General features: G+C 38.1%; 2 protein-coding genes across 10 annotated transcripts in view; one reads left to right on the top strand and one right to left on the bottom strand.

Annotated features, from left to right (window-relative positions):
- Positions 1–118: 118 nt before the first annotated feature.
- Positions 119–18,584, bottom strand: RBM11 (RNA binding motif protein 11). The gene is made up of 5 exons (XM_040484185.1): positions 18,463–18,584; positions 14,971–15,133; positions 13,562–13,634; positions 2,957–3,053; positions 119–1,210 (listed from the first exon to the last, which is right to left on the bottom strand). The coding sequence occupies exons 1-5, from the start codon at positions 18,556–18,558 to the stop codon at positions 926–928; spliced, it is 714 nt and encodes a 237-aa protein (XP_040340119.1). The 5' UTR covers positions 18,559–18,584; the 3' UTR covers positions 119–925.
- LIPI (lipase I) overlaps positions 18,572–18,771 on the top strand; it is a 72,734-nt gene continuing 72,534 nt past the window's right edge. For 2 of the 9 annotated variants that reach the window (XM_040484180.1, XM_040484182.1), the window contains exon 1: positions 18,645–18,768. The gene's annotated coding sequence lies outside the window, so the exon portion shown is untranslated. Of the gene's footprint in view, positions 18,769–18,771 lie in introns of all 9 variants that reach the window. The other 7 variants (XM_040484175.1, XM_040484179.1, XM_040484177.1 and 4 more) reach the window with 6 other exon arrangements.

An 18,771-nucleotide genomic window follows, 5' to 3' on the forward strand; every position in this document is an offset into this window, starting at 1 on the left:
TCTACGGAAATCCAGAGCCCCCCTCTCTCTCTCTCTCTCTCTCCCCCTCTGTCCCTCTCCCCTGCTCCTATTCTATCTCTAAAATAAAAAATAAAATAAATGAACCAGAGACAAGAAATATGATTTGATAATAAATATTAAATACCATACATTAATGAAGTATCATTCTATTTATTTTTCATCATCAAGATTTAAGTATGTCAAATATACTATATCAAACCCAGCTGACAAAAGAGGTTGGGTAATACGGTCATAGCTAATTTTCATGAACTACAATTAAGCGAGAAGTAAAGAGGCAGGTATTCCTATTTCTATACAGTTACATAAAAAGGGAAGGATCTAAAAACCAGTCCCATGATAATAAGCTTTCCTTTGGTATCCTCATTTTATGAAATAAAGCTGCAGGAGAGTAAGGCTCAGAAACACCATATTTAGACATAAAAGATAAAATGTTATTCACAAAGGAAACTAAAGCCTGCTTTTCCATCTTTGTTAGGAACAACATGCAACTCCTAAATATTTACACTAGTTTTCATTCAGAAAATCCGCTGCTCCATATAGGCAACAGTCTCGGAGAGCAGGGTGCCTTATCCACAAGTGCTCAGGAAGTGACTTCTGATTGAGAAGTTAGTGCAATGCCATCATCAGTACTAAAATATAATAACTCAAAGCGTATTTCTTGTTGACAATGTGTCAAAAATACTATTACAAATAAAAAAAATACTACATTATATTATTTTTAAGTTTTTGTCATTCAAGACAAAAATTTTTGTCAATTAACAGGAAATCAGATGTCATATTATTATATATTTCAAACAGCACAAGAAAGCCACGAAACTGGTCATTTAGGAGAATACCGGTTGTTTGTGTTTTTTTTTAAAGAAAATGAAGAGCAGTATAGACAAATTTCATTTGAACATAATCCCTAATATCTTTTCTTTTTCTTACACTTTCGGAACTTTTGGCTATATTCATTTCCTCTATTATTTTCTGTGCTACTGTCACTGTCACTGGTTTGTTTTTGCCTCTTTCGTTTATTCGTCTGATGAAGGTCAGGTTCGCTGGGCTGTTGGTGAGTCCATTCATAAGAGCTGGGTCCAGCCTCTAGATCTGGAACACAATTTAGGGGAGAAGACATGGCCGTGCTACTGGGAAGCGGTGCTGTCACCTCGTAGTACGGAAGCTGCAGTGCTGGGTTATACGCGTGCCACTACCATGAAAAAGAAGATAATCTTCTACCAAAACAAGCCCAAACGTTTAAAAAAAAGTTAACAGTTACAAATAACTACGAGCAAACTAAACCGCGTGTTAGAAGGACAGTGACTTTTCAAAACGGCAATGTGGTAGTTTCCTTAAATGGTTAATGTGAAGATTGAAGGTAGTATATGCCTTATTACAATACAGATGAGTGCTGCCTTACAGAAATACAGTACAAGCCACAGATACAGTTTTATATTTTCTAGTAGCTACAATATGAAAATAAAATATTTTGTTTATAATACTGTTTCTAATATTAATAATGTATTTTATTTATCCCAAAATATCCCAAATACTGTCATTTGAACATGTGAATAATATAAGAATTATTAATGAGCTTTTTTACTTTCCCTTTTCCATACCAAGTCTTTAAAATTTGGTGTGCATGTTATACTTATAGCACGTCTCAATTAAGATGCTACATTTGCACAGACGATACTTGATCTGAATTTAGATTATCCAAAATTTACATTTGAAAAAGGAGATTCACATACCCAAGCTTTCAAATATTCTTAAAAATATTCTAATAACCGAGGGCGCCTGAGTGGTTCAGCCGGTTAAGCGTCCGACTTCGGCTCAGATCATGATCTCCCGGTTTGTGGGTTCGAGCCACGCGTCAGGCCCTGTGCTGATGGCTCAGAGCCTGGAGCCTGCTTTGGATTCTGTGTCCCCCTCTCTCTATGCCATTCCCCTGCTCATGCTCTGACTCTCTCTCCTTCAAATATAAACATTAAAAAAATTAAAAAAATATTCTAATAACTGAAACGAGTTATCTGTTTTTAAATTTTAATAAAAATTAAAATTAAGTAAAATTAAAACTCAGCTCCTTATTCTCACATGCGGCTAATGGCCATCATACGATAGAGCATGTTTGTCCACTATTAAGATAGACACTTTCTTGTTTTTAATTCAAGTTTCTAACTACACAAAGTAGATGAAAGATTAATAGAGACAAAATGAACTTGTGTGTGTGAGTGCATGCATGGGTGCGTATGTTTCTCATCTCTACCAACAACATGACATATAGGAAGAAGGATATTGACAGTTTTGAACGAGAACTAGTTGTTTGTTAGTATCTCACTGTAACTAAGAAAAATTTTTTCCAGAGGTTCAATTCTCGATGTTCCTTATGTTTACAAAATGAAAATGCCTACGTGAAACATCTGAAGCTCACATACATGTTGGGTATTTAAAAAAAAAATCACAACCTGTGAATCACACTACTTGTGTTATAATCCCACATCTGTCACTGACAAGCTGTCTTGGGCCTATTTGTATCCCTGTTTTATTAGGCATAAAATGAAGAGTTAAAAGAAAAATATTTTCCTAAGTTCCCCTTTAACTTATTGTGACCATACTTATAATTTCTAGGCTGGAACTACATTTTTGAGAGCCTTTGGAAATAATGCAGTTTACTCTACCAACTGAGAACCTAAATTAAATTAAATTTAAATTTAAATGAGAACTCTCTATTCAAATCTTCCTTGGACCACAGTGCATCCTCACTACCATCTACCCGCTTTGTGCTGACACACTCGCTCAGGTACTAAGTTTGAGACTGAAGATGCCTGTGTTAGAGCCGACCACCACTGGGCAGAAGACAGCCTCTGCCTTCACTCCAGGTTGGGATTTGAGAACCGTAAGTTCCACCATAGTCTGTATTATATTATACATGGAACCAAAGGCATATCAAACTTACCATTTTCTGAAAGAAAAAATATTCTTGAGGTAAAGTTGCACCATTAATTGGAAAAAACTGCATGGGAAAGGAAGATCTGCCCACAACTTCTTCATTTCTTTGGGAAGGGAAAAGAAAAATTAATGAACAGTTAAAATTCTTACACACAAATGTCCTTTTTTCTAAAAAACAATAAAAAAATAATAAAAGCTCTTTGTAATTAAAAAACAAAGCTTCCCTAAGACAACTCGATTAAGATTAACTTGAAACATATCCATACAAATGATCAGACATTATTCTGATAAAATAGTGACCTCATAGTGCCTTATATCTTATTAATTGCTAACATACTGAAATCTAAATATATAGAGTCACATCTGACTTTCTGATAGGAAAATGTTCAATATGTTATATTTGTACAAAGAAAAAGAACACTTAGATATGAAGAGAGCAAAGCTAGTCATTAGTAACCACCAAGAATGCATTTAATTTTCTACAGATATAAAAAGTGAAAGAAATATAGAATTTATCCTCAATTTATTTTGGAAGGTATCTTCACTGTTTAACTATAAAAATTATGCTCCTTTCCTAAATGGACTGTTAATGTTACCATCAAGCCATGTTTGCTGATTTCTTTCACACATGAATTAAGATAATAAAAATCCCTAATTCAAGAACAGTTGTGAGCTAAAGTTTCATTTGTAAGTGTAATATTTGCTTCTATGAAGATGTTTAATAAATTCCAATGTTAGAACAACTAGACTTCATTTGCTACTTGCTCCTCAGTATTCCACAATTTTAATGCTAATACGACTAATCCTTAGGAAAGAGATGAGCTGGGAGAAAGGGTAAAACTAACACAGGCATGTTTTTGGGACCTGGGAAGATGGCGGCGTAGGAGGACGCAGGGCTCACCTCCTCCTGCTGATCACTTAGATTCCACCCACATCGGCCTAAATAGCCCAGAAAACCATCAGAAGACTAGCAGAACGGACTCCAGAGCCAAGCATAGACAGAGGCCCACGAAGAGGGTAGGAAGGACAGAGAGGCGGTGCATGCTACACGGACTGGCAGGAGGGAACCAGGGCGGTGGACGGGCAGCCCGCCTGGCAGGTCAGAGCCCCAAGTCTGAATTGCAAAAACGGAGGGGCTGGACTCCGTGAGTTCTGACAGCCAGCGGAACTTAACATCTGGAATGTTATAAGTCAAAAGCTCTGCTCTTAGAGAGTGGGGAGGGCGAGAGGATGCCAGGAGAGTTGTTGAGCCCCAGAAGACAGAGCTCAGCTCAGCTGGGGAACAAAGGCACTAGCAAGCGCCCTCTCCCTCTCTCATTCCCCAACCAAAATTCCAAAGGGAACCAGTTCCCGTCACTGAACTTGCTTGCACCCTGCAAACACCCAACGCTGTGCTTCTGTGGATCCATCCCTCTGACAGGCCTGCCTCCCTCCAGGTGCTGCAGGGCCCCTCCCGCAGGGGACCACCAACGTCAAAGTGAGCTAAGCCTGCCCCTCCTGCCCCTATGCACCTTGCAGATCCACCCTGGCTAATACGCCAGATCCCATCGAAGCAGCACCACAAGCCTGGCAGTGTGCAAGTAGCCCAGACAGGGGCCGCACCACTCCACAGTGAGTCCTGACTCTGGGAGAGGGGGAAGATAAGGTACACACCAGTCTGACTGTGGCCCCAGCAGTGGGCTAGGGGCAGACATTGGGTCTGACTGTGGCCCTGCCCAACAACACAAGTTACTCCGAACAGCACAGGAGAAGTGCCTTGCAGTTTGGAGCCACCACAGGGACTACCCAAAAAGACAAAATGGAAGAATTATCCTCAAAGAAACTCCAGGAAGTAGCGACAGCTAATGAATTGATCAAAAACAATTTAAGCAATATAAAAGAACAAGAATTTAGAATAATAGTCATGAAATTAATCGCTGGGCTTGAAAAACACATACAGGACAGCAGAGAATCTATTGCTACAGAGATCAAAAGACTAAGAAATAGTCATGTGGAGCTAAAAAATGATATAAATGAGCTGCAAAATAAAATGGAAGTGGCCATAGCATGGATTGAAGAGGCAGAGGAGAGAATAGGTGAATTAGAAGATAAAATTATTGAAAAAGAGGAAGCTGAGAAAAAGAGAGACAAAAAAATCCAGGAGTATGAGGGGAGAATTAGAGAACTGAGTGATGCAATCAAATGGAACAATATCCATATCATAGGAATTCCAGAAGAAGAAGAGAGAGAGAAAGGGGCTGAAGGTGTACTTGAGCAAATCATAGCTGAGAACTTCCCTGATCTGGGGAAGGAAAAAGGCATTAAAATCCAAGAGGCACAGAGAACTCCCTTCAGACGTAACTTGAATCAATCTTCTGCATGACATATCATAGTGAAACTGGCAAAATACAAGGATAAAGAGAAAATTCTGAAAGTAGCTAGGGATAAACAGGCTCTAACTTACAAAGGTAGACACATAAGAATAGTAGCAGACCTATCTACTGAAACTTGGCAGGCCAGAAAGGAATGGCAGGAAATCTTTAATGTGATGAACAGAAAAAATATGCAGCCGAGAATCCTTTATCAAGCAAGTCTGTCATTCAGAATAGGAGAGATAAAGGTTTTCCCAAAGAAACAAAAACTGAAGGAATTCATCACCACTAAACCAGCCCTACAAGAGATCCTAAGGGGGAATTCTGTGAGTGAAATGTTGCAAGGACCACAAAGTACCAGAGACATCACTACAAGCATGAAACTACAGACATCATAATGACTCTAAACCCATAAATTTCAATAATACCACTGAATGTAAATGGACTAAATGTTCCAACCAAAAGACACAGGGTATAGGAATGGATAAAAAAACAAAACCCATCTATTTGCTGTCCACAAGAGACTCATTTTAGACCTGAGGACACCTTCAGATTGAAAGTGAGGGGATGCAGAACTATCATGCTACTGGAAGTCAAAGGAAAGCTGGAATAGCCACACTTATATCAGACAAACTAGACTTTAAATTTCAGGCTGTAACAAGAAATGAAGAAGAGATGAAGAATAATAATTACAGGGTCTATCCATCAGGAAGAGCTAACAATTATAAATGTCTATGTGCCGAATATGGGAGCCCCCAAATATATAAAACAATTAATCACAAACATAATCAATCTTATTGATAAGAATCTGGTAATTTCAGGGGACTTTTAATACCCCACTTACAACAATGGATAGATCATCTAGACACAGGATCAATAAAGAAACAAGGGCCCTGAATGACACAGTGGACCAGATGGACTTGACAGATATATTTAGATATATCTGCATCCCAAAGCAACAGAATATACTTTCTTCTTGAGTGCACATGGAACATTCTCCAAGATAGATCACATATTGGGTCACAAAACAGCCCTTCATAAGTATAAAGGAATTGAGATCATACCATGCACACTTTCAGACCACAATGGTATGAAACTTGAAATCAGCCACAGGAAAAAGTCTGGAAAACCTACGAAAGCATGGAGGTTAAAGAACACCCTACTAAAGAATGAATGGCTTAACCAATGGAATCAAATGAAAATACAACAATCCAAACACTTTGGGATGCAGCAAAGGCAGTCCTGAGATGAAAATACATTGCAATCCAGGCCTATCTCAAGAAACAAGAAAAATCCCAAATACAAAATCTAACAGCACACCTAAAGGAAACAGAAGCAGAACAGCAAAGATACCCCAAACCCAGCAGAAGAAAATAAATAATAAAGATCAGAGCAGAAATAAACAATATAGAATCTAAAAAGCTGTGGAGCAGATCAATGAAACCAAGAGTTGTTTTTTTGAAAAAATAAACAAAATTGATAAACCTCTAGCCAGGCTTCTCAAAAAGAAAAGGGAGATGATCCAAATAGATAGAATCACGAATGACAATGGAATTATTACAACTAATCTGTCAGAAATACAAGGAATTATCAGGAAATACTATAAAATAATTATATGCCAACAAATTGGACAACCTGGAAGAAATGGACAAATTCCTAAGCACCCACACACTTCCAAAACTCAAACAGGAAGAAATAGAAAACTTGAACAGACCCATAACCAGCAAAGAAATGGAATCAATTATCAAAAATCTCCCAACAAATAAGAGTCCAGGACAGATGGCTTCCCTGGGGAACTCCACCAGACATTTAAAGCAGAGAAAATACCTATCCTCCTCAAGCTGTTCCAAAAAATAGAAAGGGAAGGAAAACTTCCAGACTCATTCTATGAAGCCAGCATTACTCTGATCCCCAAACCAGATAGAGACCCAGCAAAAAAGAGAACTACAGGCCAATATCCCTGTTGAATATGGATGCAAAAATTCTCAATAAGATGCTAGCAAATCGAATTCAACAGCGTATAAAAAGAATTATTCACCATGATCAAGTGGGATTCATTCTTGGGCTGCAGGACTGGTTCAACATTCGCAAATCAATCAATGTGATACATCACATTAATAAAAGAAAAGATAAGAACCATATGATCCTGTCAATCGATGCAGAAAAAGCATTTGACAAAATTCAGCATCCTTTCTTAATAAAAACCCTCGAGAAAGTCGAGATAGAAGGAACATACTTAAACATCATAAAAGCCATTTATGAAAAGCCCACAGCTAATATCATCCTCAATAGGGAAAAACTGAGAGCTTTCTCCCTGAGATCAGGAACACGACAGGGATGTCCACTCTCACTGCTATTGTTTAACACAGTGTTGGAAGTTCTAGTGTCAGCAATCAGACAACAAAAGGAAATCAAAGGCATCAAAATTGGCAAAGATGAAGTCAAGCTTTCACTTGTTGCAGATGACATGATATTATACATGGAAAACCCGATAGACTCTACAAAAGTCTGCTAGAACTGATACATGAATTCAGCAAAGTCACAGGATACAAATTTAATGTACAGAAATCAGTTGCATTCTTATACACTAATAATGAAGCAACAGAAAGACAAATAAGGAAACTGATCCCATTCCCAATTGCACCAAGAAGCATAAAATACCTAGGAATAAACCTAACTAAAGATGTAAAAGATCTGTATGCTGAAAACTATAGACAGCTTATGAAGGAAATTGAAGAAGATAACAAAGAAATGGGAAAACATTCCATACTCATGGATTGGAAGAATAAATATTGTTAAAATGTCAATACTACTGAAAGCAATCTACACATTCAATGCAATCCCAATCAAAACTGCACCAGCATTCTTCTCAAAGCTAGAACAAGCAATCCTAAAATTTGTATGGAACGACAAAAGACCCCGAATAGCCAAAGTAATTTTGAAGAAGACCAAAGTGGGAGGCATCACAATCCCAGACTTTAGCCTCTACTACAAAGCTGTAATCATCAAGACAGCATGGTATTGGCACAAAACAGACACACTGACCAATGGAATAGAATAGAAACCCCAGAATTGGATCCACAAATTTATGGCCAACTAATTTTTGACAAAGCAGGAAAGAATATCCAATGGAAAAAAGACAGTTTCTTTAACAAATGGTGCTGGGAGAACTGGACAGCAACATGCAGAAGAATGAAACTAGACCACTTTCTTACACAATTCACAAAAAATAAACTCAAAATGGATGAAGGACCTGAATGTGAGACAGAAAACCATCAAAAGCCTAGAGGAGAAAGCAGGAAGAACCTCTCTGACCTCAGCCGCAGCAATTTCTTACTTGACACATCTCCAAAGTCAAGGGAATTAAAAGCAAAAATGAACTATTGGGACCTCATCAAGATAAAAAGCTTCTTCACCGCAAAGGAAACAATCAACAAAACTAAAAGGCAACCGATGGAATGGGAAAAGATATTTGCAAATGACATATCAGACAAAGGGCTAGTATCCAAAATCTATAAATAACTCACCAAACTCCACACCTGAAAAACAAATAATCCAGTGAAGAAATGGGCAGAAGACATGAGCAGACATTTCTCTAAAGAAGATTTCCAGATGGCCAACAGGCACATGAAAAGATGCTCAACGTCGCTCCTCATCAGGGAAATACAAATCAAAACCACATTCAGATACCACCTCACGTCAGTCAGAGTGGCTGAAATGAACAAATCAGGAGACTATAGATGCTGGAGAGGATGTGAAGAAATGGGAACCCTCTTATACTGTTGGTGGGAATGCAAACTGGTACAGCCGCTCTGGAAAACAGTGTGGAAGTTCCTGAAAAAATTAACAATAGATCTACCCTATGACCCAGCAATAGCACTGCTAGGAATTTACCCAAGGGATACAGGAGTGCTGATGCATAGGGAGACTTGTACCCCAATGTTTATAGCAGCACTTTCAACAATAGCCAAATTATGGAAAGAGCCTAAATGTCCATTAACTGATGAATGGATAAAGAAATTGTGGTTTATATACACAATGGAATACTACTTGGCAATGAGAAAGAATGAAATATGGCCTTTTGTAGCAACGTGGATGGAACTGGAGAGTGTTATGGTAAGTGAAATAAGTCATACAGAGAAAGACAGATACCATATGTTTTCACTCTTAAGTGGATTCTGAGAAACTTAACAGAAGACCATGGGGGAGGGGAAGGGAAAAAAAAAGTTAGAGAGGGAAGGAGCCAAACCATAAGAGACTCTTAAAAACTGAGAATAAAGTGAGGTTGATGGGGGATAGGAGGGAGGGGAGGGTGGGTGATGGGCATTGAGGGGGGCACTTGTTGGGATGAGCACTGGGTGTCATATGGAAACCAATTTGACAATATATTTCATATTAAAAAAACTAACACAGGCAGGTAAAGGCAAAAATGAGGACAGGTGAATGACAGGAAGCAGTTAGATGGATAGGCGGAGATCCCATTTATAAGCGGTGACAGTACTGCAAAAACCAGAGGAAGACTAAATTTCATTAAGGAAGGAATTAGACAGCTGTCAGTTATAAAAGAGGAAGTGTATGGGAAGTAAGGATGTGAAGGATGAAGGATTTTTCGGGGGGGGGGATATAATAGCCTGATTTGGAGACAAGGTGCAAAGACCAGAACATGTGTATAGAACAAGCGATAGTAAAGAAACAAATGGAAAGTGCAATGAAATTCTAGAGTAGGGAAGATATGACCTCAGTAGCAGAAATAGTGAAATTAGCACCATCATGAAAGCAATTACAGATTCTCTAAAACCACGATCCTTCCTATGTGAGTATCTGGGCATGCACAGTTGTCTACATAGAAGAATTGCATGTAAATTGGGAAGGGTTATGGGCTAAACTGTCACCTCCAAATTTATTATTTTGAAATCCTAACCCCCTATACCTCAGAATGCGACCTTATTTGGAAATAGGATTGTTGCAGATATAATCAAGAGGAGGTCATACTAGAGTAGCATGAGCCGCTAATCCAATAGGACTGGTGTCTTTATTTTTTTATTTTTATTTTTTTAATGTTTATTTATTTTTCTTTTTTTTTTGAGAGAGAGAGTGAGAGACTGGGGGGAGGGGGAGGCAAAGAAAAGGAGAGACAGAATCCCAAGCAGCCTCCGTGCTGTCATGTGCAGACGCTGATGCGGGGCTCAAGCTCATGAACTGTAAGATCATGACCTGAGCTGAGATCAAGAGTTGGATGCTTAACTGACTGAGCCACCCAGGTGCCCCAGGACTGGTGTCTTTATAAAAGGGGGAAATTTAGAGATGGGTGCACACAGGGAAAACACCATATGAAGATGAAGGCAGAGATATAGGTGATGGGTCTATAAGCTAAGGAGTATCAAATATTGCCAAATAACCAGGAGATGCTAAGGGAGAGACACAGAACAGACTCTTTCTCACAGCCCTCAGAAGGAACTAACTCTGTGGGCACCTTGATCTTGGGCTCCTAGCCTTCAGAACTGTGAGACAAAATATTTCTGTTGTTTAAGTACCTGTTTGTGGTACTTTGTTATGACAGCTTTAACAAACTAATACAGGAACTATTTATTTTATTTTATTTTATTTATTTTATTTTATTTTTTAACGTTTATTTATTTTTGGGACAGAGAGAGACAGAGCATGAACGGGGGAGGGGCAGAGAGAGAGGGAGACACAGAATCGGAAACAGGCTCCAGGCTCCGAGCCATCAGCCCAGAGCCCGACGCGGGGCTCGAACTCACGGACCGCGAGATCGTGACCTGGCTGAAGTCGGACGCTCAACCGACTAGGCCACCCAGGCGCCCCAGGAACTATTTATTAAAAACAGAAGGTATGAGAGGCAATCAATAGAAGCACAAAAACCCTTTTCCAAAAAGATCAGTGAAAGACGAAGGGTTTGACGTGTACACCACTTTTCTCTGGACATTACTATAACCTATTCTCATTCTTCCTTTATAATATAACAAATAACTAGAAGATAAGGTACTATTACCGGTGAAGTGTAGTATTATGGAATATACTTATATTTCTGATTTTCTACCCTAGAATTTGTGATGAGTTAGTTTGTCAAACGTAAGTACAGAATACAAGAGTTATGTTAACATCTTGTAAGGTTTGTCTTGTCTTTCTACCTCTGCTCAAATCATAGCAGTAACTTGTTCCTTCCTAATTCCTGAGAAAAAAGAGGTATATTTTACCACGAGAAGAGGGGAAACTCTCATATTAAATATATATCTCAATTCAGGAGTCTATAGCACTTCCCCTACCAACACAGTTAATTACTCTCTCCTTTTTGGTAACACTGGCTGAAAGTATTCACTGAATACTTGCTATGTGTCCAGTATTTTAAATACATTGCATTTATTACAAAATTTGATTCTCATAATAATCTTTGAGGTATTATCTTTGTTTTATTTTAAGTTTATTTATTTATTTTGAGAGAGAGAGAGAGAGAGAGAGAGAGAGAGAGAGAGAGGGAGAGAATGAGCAGGGGAGGGGCAGAGAGAGAGTGAGAGAGAGAATCCCAAGTAGGTTCCACACTGTCAGTGCAGAGCCCGACACGGGGCTCGAACTCATGAACCGTGAGATCATGACCTGACCTGAAACCAAGAGTTGGATGCTTAACTGACTGAGTCACCTATGCGCCCTTTATCCTCATTTTAAAGACAGGTTATGGTGTGGTGAAATAACCTGTCCAAGGTCACAACATTAAAACAGTGGTAAAAGCAGAATTCAAATTCAGGCAATTTGATGTCAGTACCTACTTTTTAACTTCTAATGTCCCTGATACAGAAATGCTGGGAAGAAAGATGATGTGAAGCACACTGTGTTTTATTTGGGATGAAACAGTTTTACTACAGATAAGCCTGTGTAATTGTCAGTCCTAAGAGGCACTGTCTTATGCCTCAGAGGGACAGGAGTTTCGGCTACAGCTAGTTTACTTGAGAATATTCGGTTCTGCTGCAGAAGGCAAAAACAAACACGATGGATGAAATGCTTGTAATAGACCCTAAGTAAGCTGGCGGTTTATGGAACAGTGATGAAGCTGGGTTAGAGATGGAATAAGCAAATCACTTGGGAGAGAAAGGCAGAATTTATAATATATATGAAATATAGATAGGAAATAAGTTAGTATCCTGCCAGACATGCTATAGATAGATTCAACAGAATATAGGATGGAATAAGTAAGAACATTACTTATGGACAAAAAGGGAAAGAAACACCATGTCCTCATCATGTCACCCCCGGGCTAACAATTATGTTGCTTCTCTTATCTTTGCTCTGCCTCAGAAACTCAGATAAAACCTGGGGGCATCTAGCAGACTAACCGACAAGTTACTTGTGTGGCCAGGTGTATTTGCCCCTGACCCTCTCTGAGAAGGAAAATTCTGGGAATATTCCATCTGAATGGATATCCTTATTGAACCTCAACTCTAGTTCTCAGAAGCACACTAGCAGTGAGGAAGGCTGATGCAGCAGAGCGAAAAACGGTGCATGAATATTAGTGTCACCAGAACGCGGTACGCTGGTCCTTCGGCCCACTTGTACCCACTGCTTAAGTGTGCTAACCTATCCAGTATCTTTCCTGTTGCTTTTCACTGTGTCTTTTAAATTGGTTTAATAAACAGTGTGACTCAAACATCTTAATTCAGTTTGAGAGTCCTTCTGTTCCATGACCTCTGGGATAGCTTGCCTGACAATGTCCTTAGAGGCTAACGTTGCATCGAAAAATCAGCCAATGCAAAATTTTAGAATATTTGGAATATTACAATAGGGAAGTTCTAAAAAGTAGTAAAATAAATAACAGAATGGCTTAATGGCAGAAGGCTTTATTTCAAGACTAGCCACTACCACTTTTTCATCTTCATGACCTTAAAAATTAGTTAACGTTTGCATTTCAATTTATTCAAATATAAAATATGGATAATGGTATCTCTGTGATCATCACAATGACACCTTGGATGCTTAAGTAATCTAACAACTATGACAGGCACAAGGTAAACCATAAAGAACACTAGAAACATAGATCTCTCCCATCTACTGATGAAAATATTAAAACCCCACTTTAAATGAAAATATTTTGTCACTTTTCATGGTTTCAGAAAAAAAGTGAATTGATTAATTTTATCCTATGTCTAAATAGTAAGGTTTTACAATAGTCCAGTATATATAAAAACTACTGCTGGTATAAGAACACATTTATTTGCTTTACCTTTTTGAAAAAAAATATTTTTAATTACCTGTAGCTGTGTGAATTTATCTTAACACAGCTCTCGAAACTTTGGTTCGCTGCTTCAGAAGAGCGAGAGCTCCCTATGGAAGAAATAGAACAACTGATTACTTAATGGTACTTTTTTTTTTTTTGAGTTCTAACATTAAGCCATACAGAAACTCGAAACCTGAAAGGATTTAGCACTGGTTAAAATTCCTTAATCATATAATTAAGATACCAAAATATATCTTTGATCTCCCAAGTAATATTTATAAATTATTTACATCACTGCAAATGAATGAATTACAACCAAGATTTGTCCAAAGTAATGGCTGTACAGAAAAATGATACTGAAATGGGACCATAAGGTCCCTGATGTTGTATTGTTCTACATGCCTGTAGACTAACAATGGCAAACATTTGTGTTATTTGCATCCTTTGTAGAATGCATGAGTTCTCCAACCCGCACTGGCAAAAGCGGATGCAACCTTAGGATGCTGAGCAGCTGGCTGGGATGTGTCAGAACATACTATGTCGTGGCCCATTTTACCAGTCCTTGTGAGTTAACCGGAAAGTACTTGAGAGCATTATACAGCTAATTAGCTTTGAGAAAACATTAACAAAATAAATAAAAGAAAGAAACACAAGGAGAAACCCTTTTCCTTTGCAATGAGGTATTATTTTCTTATTCTTATTCATTTTTAGTATAATGAGAGGAATAAAAAACAAAAAAGGAATACATCAATATCCTTGAATAATCTGGGGAGGGAGGGAACACAAGCATCCCAAGCCCTGCACCATGAGCATAAGCATCGCCTCTATCAGTCCCTCAAAGCATGAAAGAGGTAGAGCAGTAGCACAGTGTTCCCTGGTATTTAACCAGTTGTTGGGGGGTATGCAGGAGAAGGCATTTGAGGTCATTCATGTCAGGAAGCTTTCCTCCAGTTACTGAGGGTCACTCTGCAGCCACTTTCAGCCAGCTGCTCTTGCAGGGACTTTGATCCAGGGCAATATGTAGAGCATGGTTTTCCCAGAAGAATGACTAAGACACTCACTATACCTTCCAAATAGTAGATATTTGATACCATACATTAGCACTGACGAGAAGATTAGCAAATAGCCTTGCTGTATAAAGGCTAGAGCTGTGTGTCTGCAGTTCATTTAGATTTGCTTAATTTAAAACAGCAAATAGCAGTATCATAGCTACCTTCTGGCTGGTACTAAGATAGAACATTTTAAATTTTCATATAGAAAAAAGTGCTATAGAGTTGGCAATACTAATTAGTCATACAACATTTTCAATGTCCACATGTATTTTGAGAAAATTTAACAGAGACCACAAGGGCCCTATACATCATATAGAACACACACTATTTACACCTCTGAGAACACCATCAACAAAACACACTTGGAAGATTCATCGATGGCAAGACCTACCAAATCGATACTGTACATTAATTGGTCTTCCATATAAACGAATTCCATTCAGCAAAGCTATGGCATAAGACACTGATTCAGGGTGTTTAAAGCAGACAAATCCAAAAGACTTCGGCTTTCCTTCTCTGTCTTTGCATATAGTCACTTTGGTTAATGGCCCAGCCTATAAGAAACTTAAAAATTATTTTCTCATAAATCTAAAGATTTTTTTTTACATTCAGATAAATAAGTATATTCAACTTCAAAGTTAAAAAAAATTGTTAGCAATAATAGCTTTATGTAGTTCTGCAAATATACATTTTACTAACAGTAATATTTCATCACACTTTCTGGTATTTTTTGGCTGATCAAGGAAACATTTGTAGTATTAGGAACAGAAAACACCCTGTTAGGCTTAACAAAACAATGTAGAGAGCATTTAAATCTAAGAATGAAATACTACTTTTCTCCATACATATTAACTGTGTAAACTCAAAAATAAATTGAAATCACCAACCTAATGTTATTTGAGTGATCCTAAAAAAAGTGTTAATATTGTATTGAGGCCTAATTTCTTTTGTCAAGATTAAACATTTTTACAAGAGAAACTAAATTTATCATGTGTTTTGATCTAATAATCCTATTTGGTAAATATTTCCAAAGAAAAAAAAGTTTTAATATCTTTAAAACTTTTAAGTAGGTGCACTATTTATATGAGTGAAAAATTAGAAAGATTCCAAATCCAACAATGGGTGAATATTATTCCATTGTGTATTGCTAAAGTGGGATAAAATAAATTTAAAATATTCAGATTGTATTTACAGTAAAACCTATAATTAGCAAAACAGAGTTAAAAAGTAGAAGCAAATATTATAAAAAAGTGTTAATTAAAACTAAAAACTTATATCTCCCCCATTATAAGTGTTACAGGTAGTACCCACAAAGACTTATAAACAAGATTTAATGGCAAATGGCTCATACTTTTTAATTGTATATTAATGATTGATTAATTTTCTCTGTAGAGTTTGGATAAATAAACTGCCTTTAAAGAAAAATGTTAACTATTATCTTTAAAATTATACTATATTTTAAGATTCAGTCTTTCTTTTTTTTCATTTTCTGCTTTCCCAGGGACTAGCTCATCCTTCCCTCTGACTTCAAGGACCATTCACCAACAAATCTATTTGTTATGCTCATGACTCTTAGAGACCTCTGTGTGACTGTACTTTAGACTCAACACATTTGAAACTGCATTCATTATCTTTCTCCCCCACATCTTTACTTCAGTATTTCTTAGTCAAAAGTACAAAAATATTAAACCTGATTGTCTCACGTCAAAGGATAATGAGAAATTAAAAAAAAAACTAGTAAAAGGATAAATACACAGTAATAAAATAAAATCAATTTTAATCAGTATTGTTCTTCTACAGATAGTAAATATATAAAATCACAAATGAACAGAATATGCTTAAATGCTTTGAATTTCACAAATTCAAAGATATACCAAAGCATTTTTAAAGATAAATTTCAATAAGATTTGCTCATAGCAACAATCCCATCACCTTTCAATCTTTTTAAAGACTAAGGTTATGTGTTTTAAAAAGCCTTTTTAAAAGATACCTCACTTTAGCAAATCCTTCCAGAATACAGAAGGACCAAGGCAAAAATAAAAACATATGCTTGGTTGCCTGATCTCTAATGGTGAAATTATAAAAAATGAAAAAAATGTATATATTTGTATATAATTTACATATTACATTATAATATAATATAATATAATATAATATAATATAATATAATATATATATACATATATATGTATATAAATAGATGGATCCAAGCCATGCTGACTAGAAATAATGTAAGTGCATGGGGCCTTCATGATTATCCCCAACCCCTTTACCAACTCCCCGTCTTCTTTTTGGAAGCTCATCATTAAAGAAGCCTTCACGGGAAAACAACTATAAGGCTTCTTTCTGTTTTCCTTCCTTTCTTCCTTCATTCCTCCCTCCCTCCCTTTCTTTCTTTTTTTTTTTTTTTGTCTTAAATTTTTTTTTTCTTTTAGTTAGAGTATAAGTTTCAAATGACATTTGGGGAAATAACTATAGGAAACTATCGGAACAGATTTAAAAAGGCCAGTTTTTTAAACTTTTTAAACTTAAGTATGTTTTTAAGAGGGCATATTAGAATAAGCATAAAAGTCTTAAAATCAACAATATTTTTCAAATAATAACAAGTTTTATGTTCCTGGGGTGGGGAGGGAATTCTCTCTACCAAATTGTGTATATCTATAATTAGCAGTAGACAGACACAAAGTTAGGGCTTTTCAGAAACTATATCAAGAACCCTTTTCACCACCGGTACTCATACTTAATAGTTTTGCTATAGTCTCCCTTGGAACTTGCCCTTATTAGGACAGAGAGAAGTCATTCTTTCTTGATTTCTCTTGATGTTAGTAGTAATAGTAATACTATCAGTAGTAGCAGTAGTTTGCAGCAGCAAACGCTTAAAAGTGCCAGACTCAATTCTAACTGTTTTACCTGGATTAATTTATTTAACCTTCACACCACATCATACTGTAGATGCTATTACTACCATTTGACATTTAAGGAGACTGAAGTACTGAGATATTCATTTACTTGCCCAGTGTCACTTTGCTGACATCAGAGTTAAACAACTACGCTATATTACCTACCCCCCTCTTTTGTAGATTATCTTAAATCAAAAATTTAATTAAAAATTTTCCCTTTTAGAAAAACCAAGGCGTATCTCTTAAATTTGTATGCTCAGCATCTTACTTTGTGTTTGCCATGTAATTTCTGTACCATTAAACAGATAAATGGCTGGACGAAGATATCTCTTTAGCAAGTGACACCTACGTGTATATAATAGGTGAGTGTTTAGAGGAGACAGAGGAGGCTTACTCATGGAAGTCCTAGGTCTCAAAAAGTTTCCAGAAGGTCCTTTTGGATGAAATACAGCGAGCTTCCCAAGGAATCAATTGGTCAGCTATGATGCGGCTGCCAAATCACTAAATTTCATTTACTATACTGGAGTAAAAATACCCTCCATATAAAAGGGCTTGGGGGCATAAGTAATATATAGGGCAACATTTTAAAATCTGTACCTCTCATTTCGCTGGATGTAAGGCGTGAGGGTGCTTATTGCCTGAAGGAAGGCAGTGACAGGGCTGTTTTCTGTTTGCCCAAGATACTCAAGGCCCAGGCAGTTTCTGGGAAGCCCTCACTCAGGGCTGGGCGCTGGGGAGAGCCAAGTCACCCCCTACCCGCAGAACTCTACAGTGGGTACGGCGATAGGACGCACATTATAGCACTTCAATACCAGCTGCTCACGTAGGGACAGGTGCGCCCAAACGGAACTGAACTATAAACCTAGGCACAGGACGGGGCGGGAAGGGGGCCGGGCACCGGGTGGTCCAGGTGTGCCCCGCCCCTCGGGCTGCGCTTCCGGCTTGACGCTCCCCGCCCCTCCGCCGCCCCCCGCAGACGGTACCTGAAGGAACAGCTCGTAAAGAATCTCTTCCCGTACTCGGGCCTCTAAATTCCCCACAAACACCGTCCTGTCGGCCTCCTCCTGAGCAGGGAACATCCCTCCGGTCTCGGGCCGAGGATAGAGGAGGCACCCAGACCCCGCCCCCTCTCGCCGTGTTACTGCGCCGCTCGGACTAGGGGAGTCGGACGGACGACGGGAGCGCGCGCGCCAGGGGCGGAGCGAGGTAGGGGCTACGCCCCCCGGCGCCCCGCGGGGCCGCCCATCATGCCGCTCCAACGCCCTGGTTCCGGCCGGGACCGAGGGGGTGTG

This window comes from Herpailurus yagouaroundi, unplaced genomic scaffold, assembly GCF_014898765.1.
Source record: "Herpailurus yagouaroundi ecotype Mexico unplaced genomic scaffold, PumYag 162, whole genome shotgun sequence".
Lineage (NCBI taxonomy): Eukaryota > Metazoa > Chordata > Mammalia > Carnivora > Felidae > Herpailurus > Herpailurus yagouaroundi.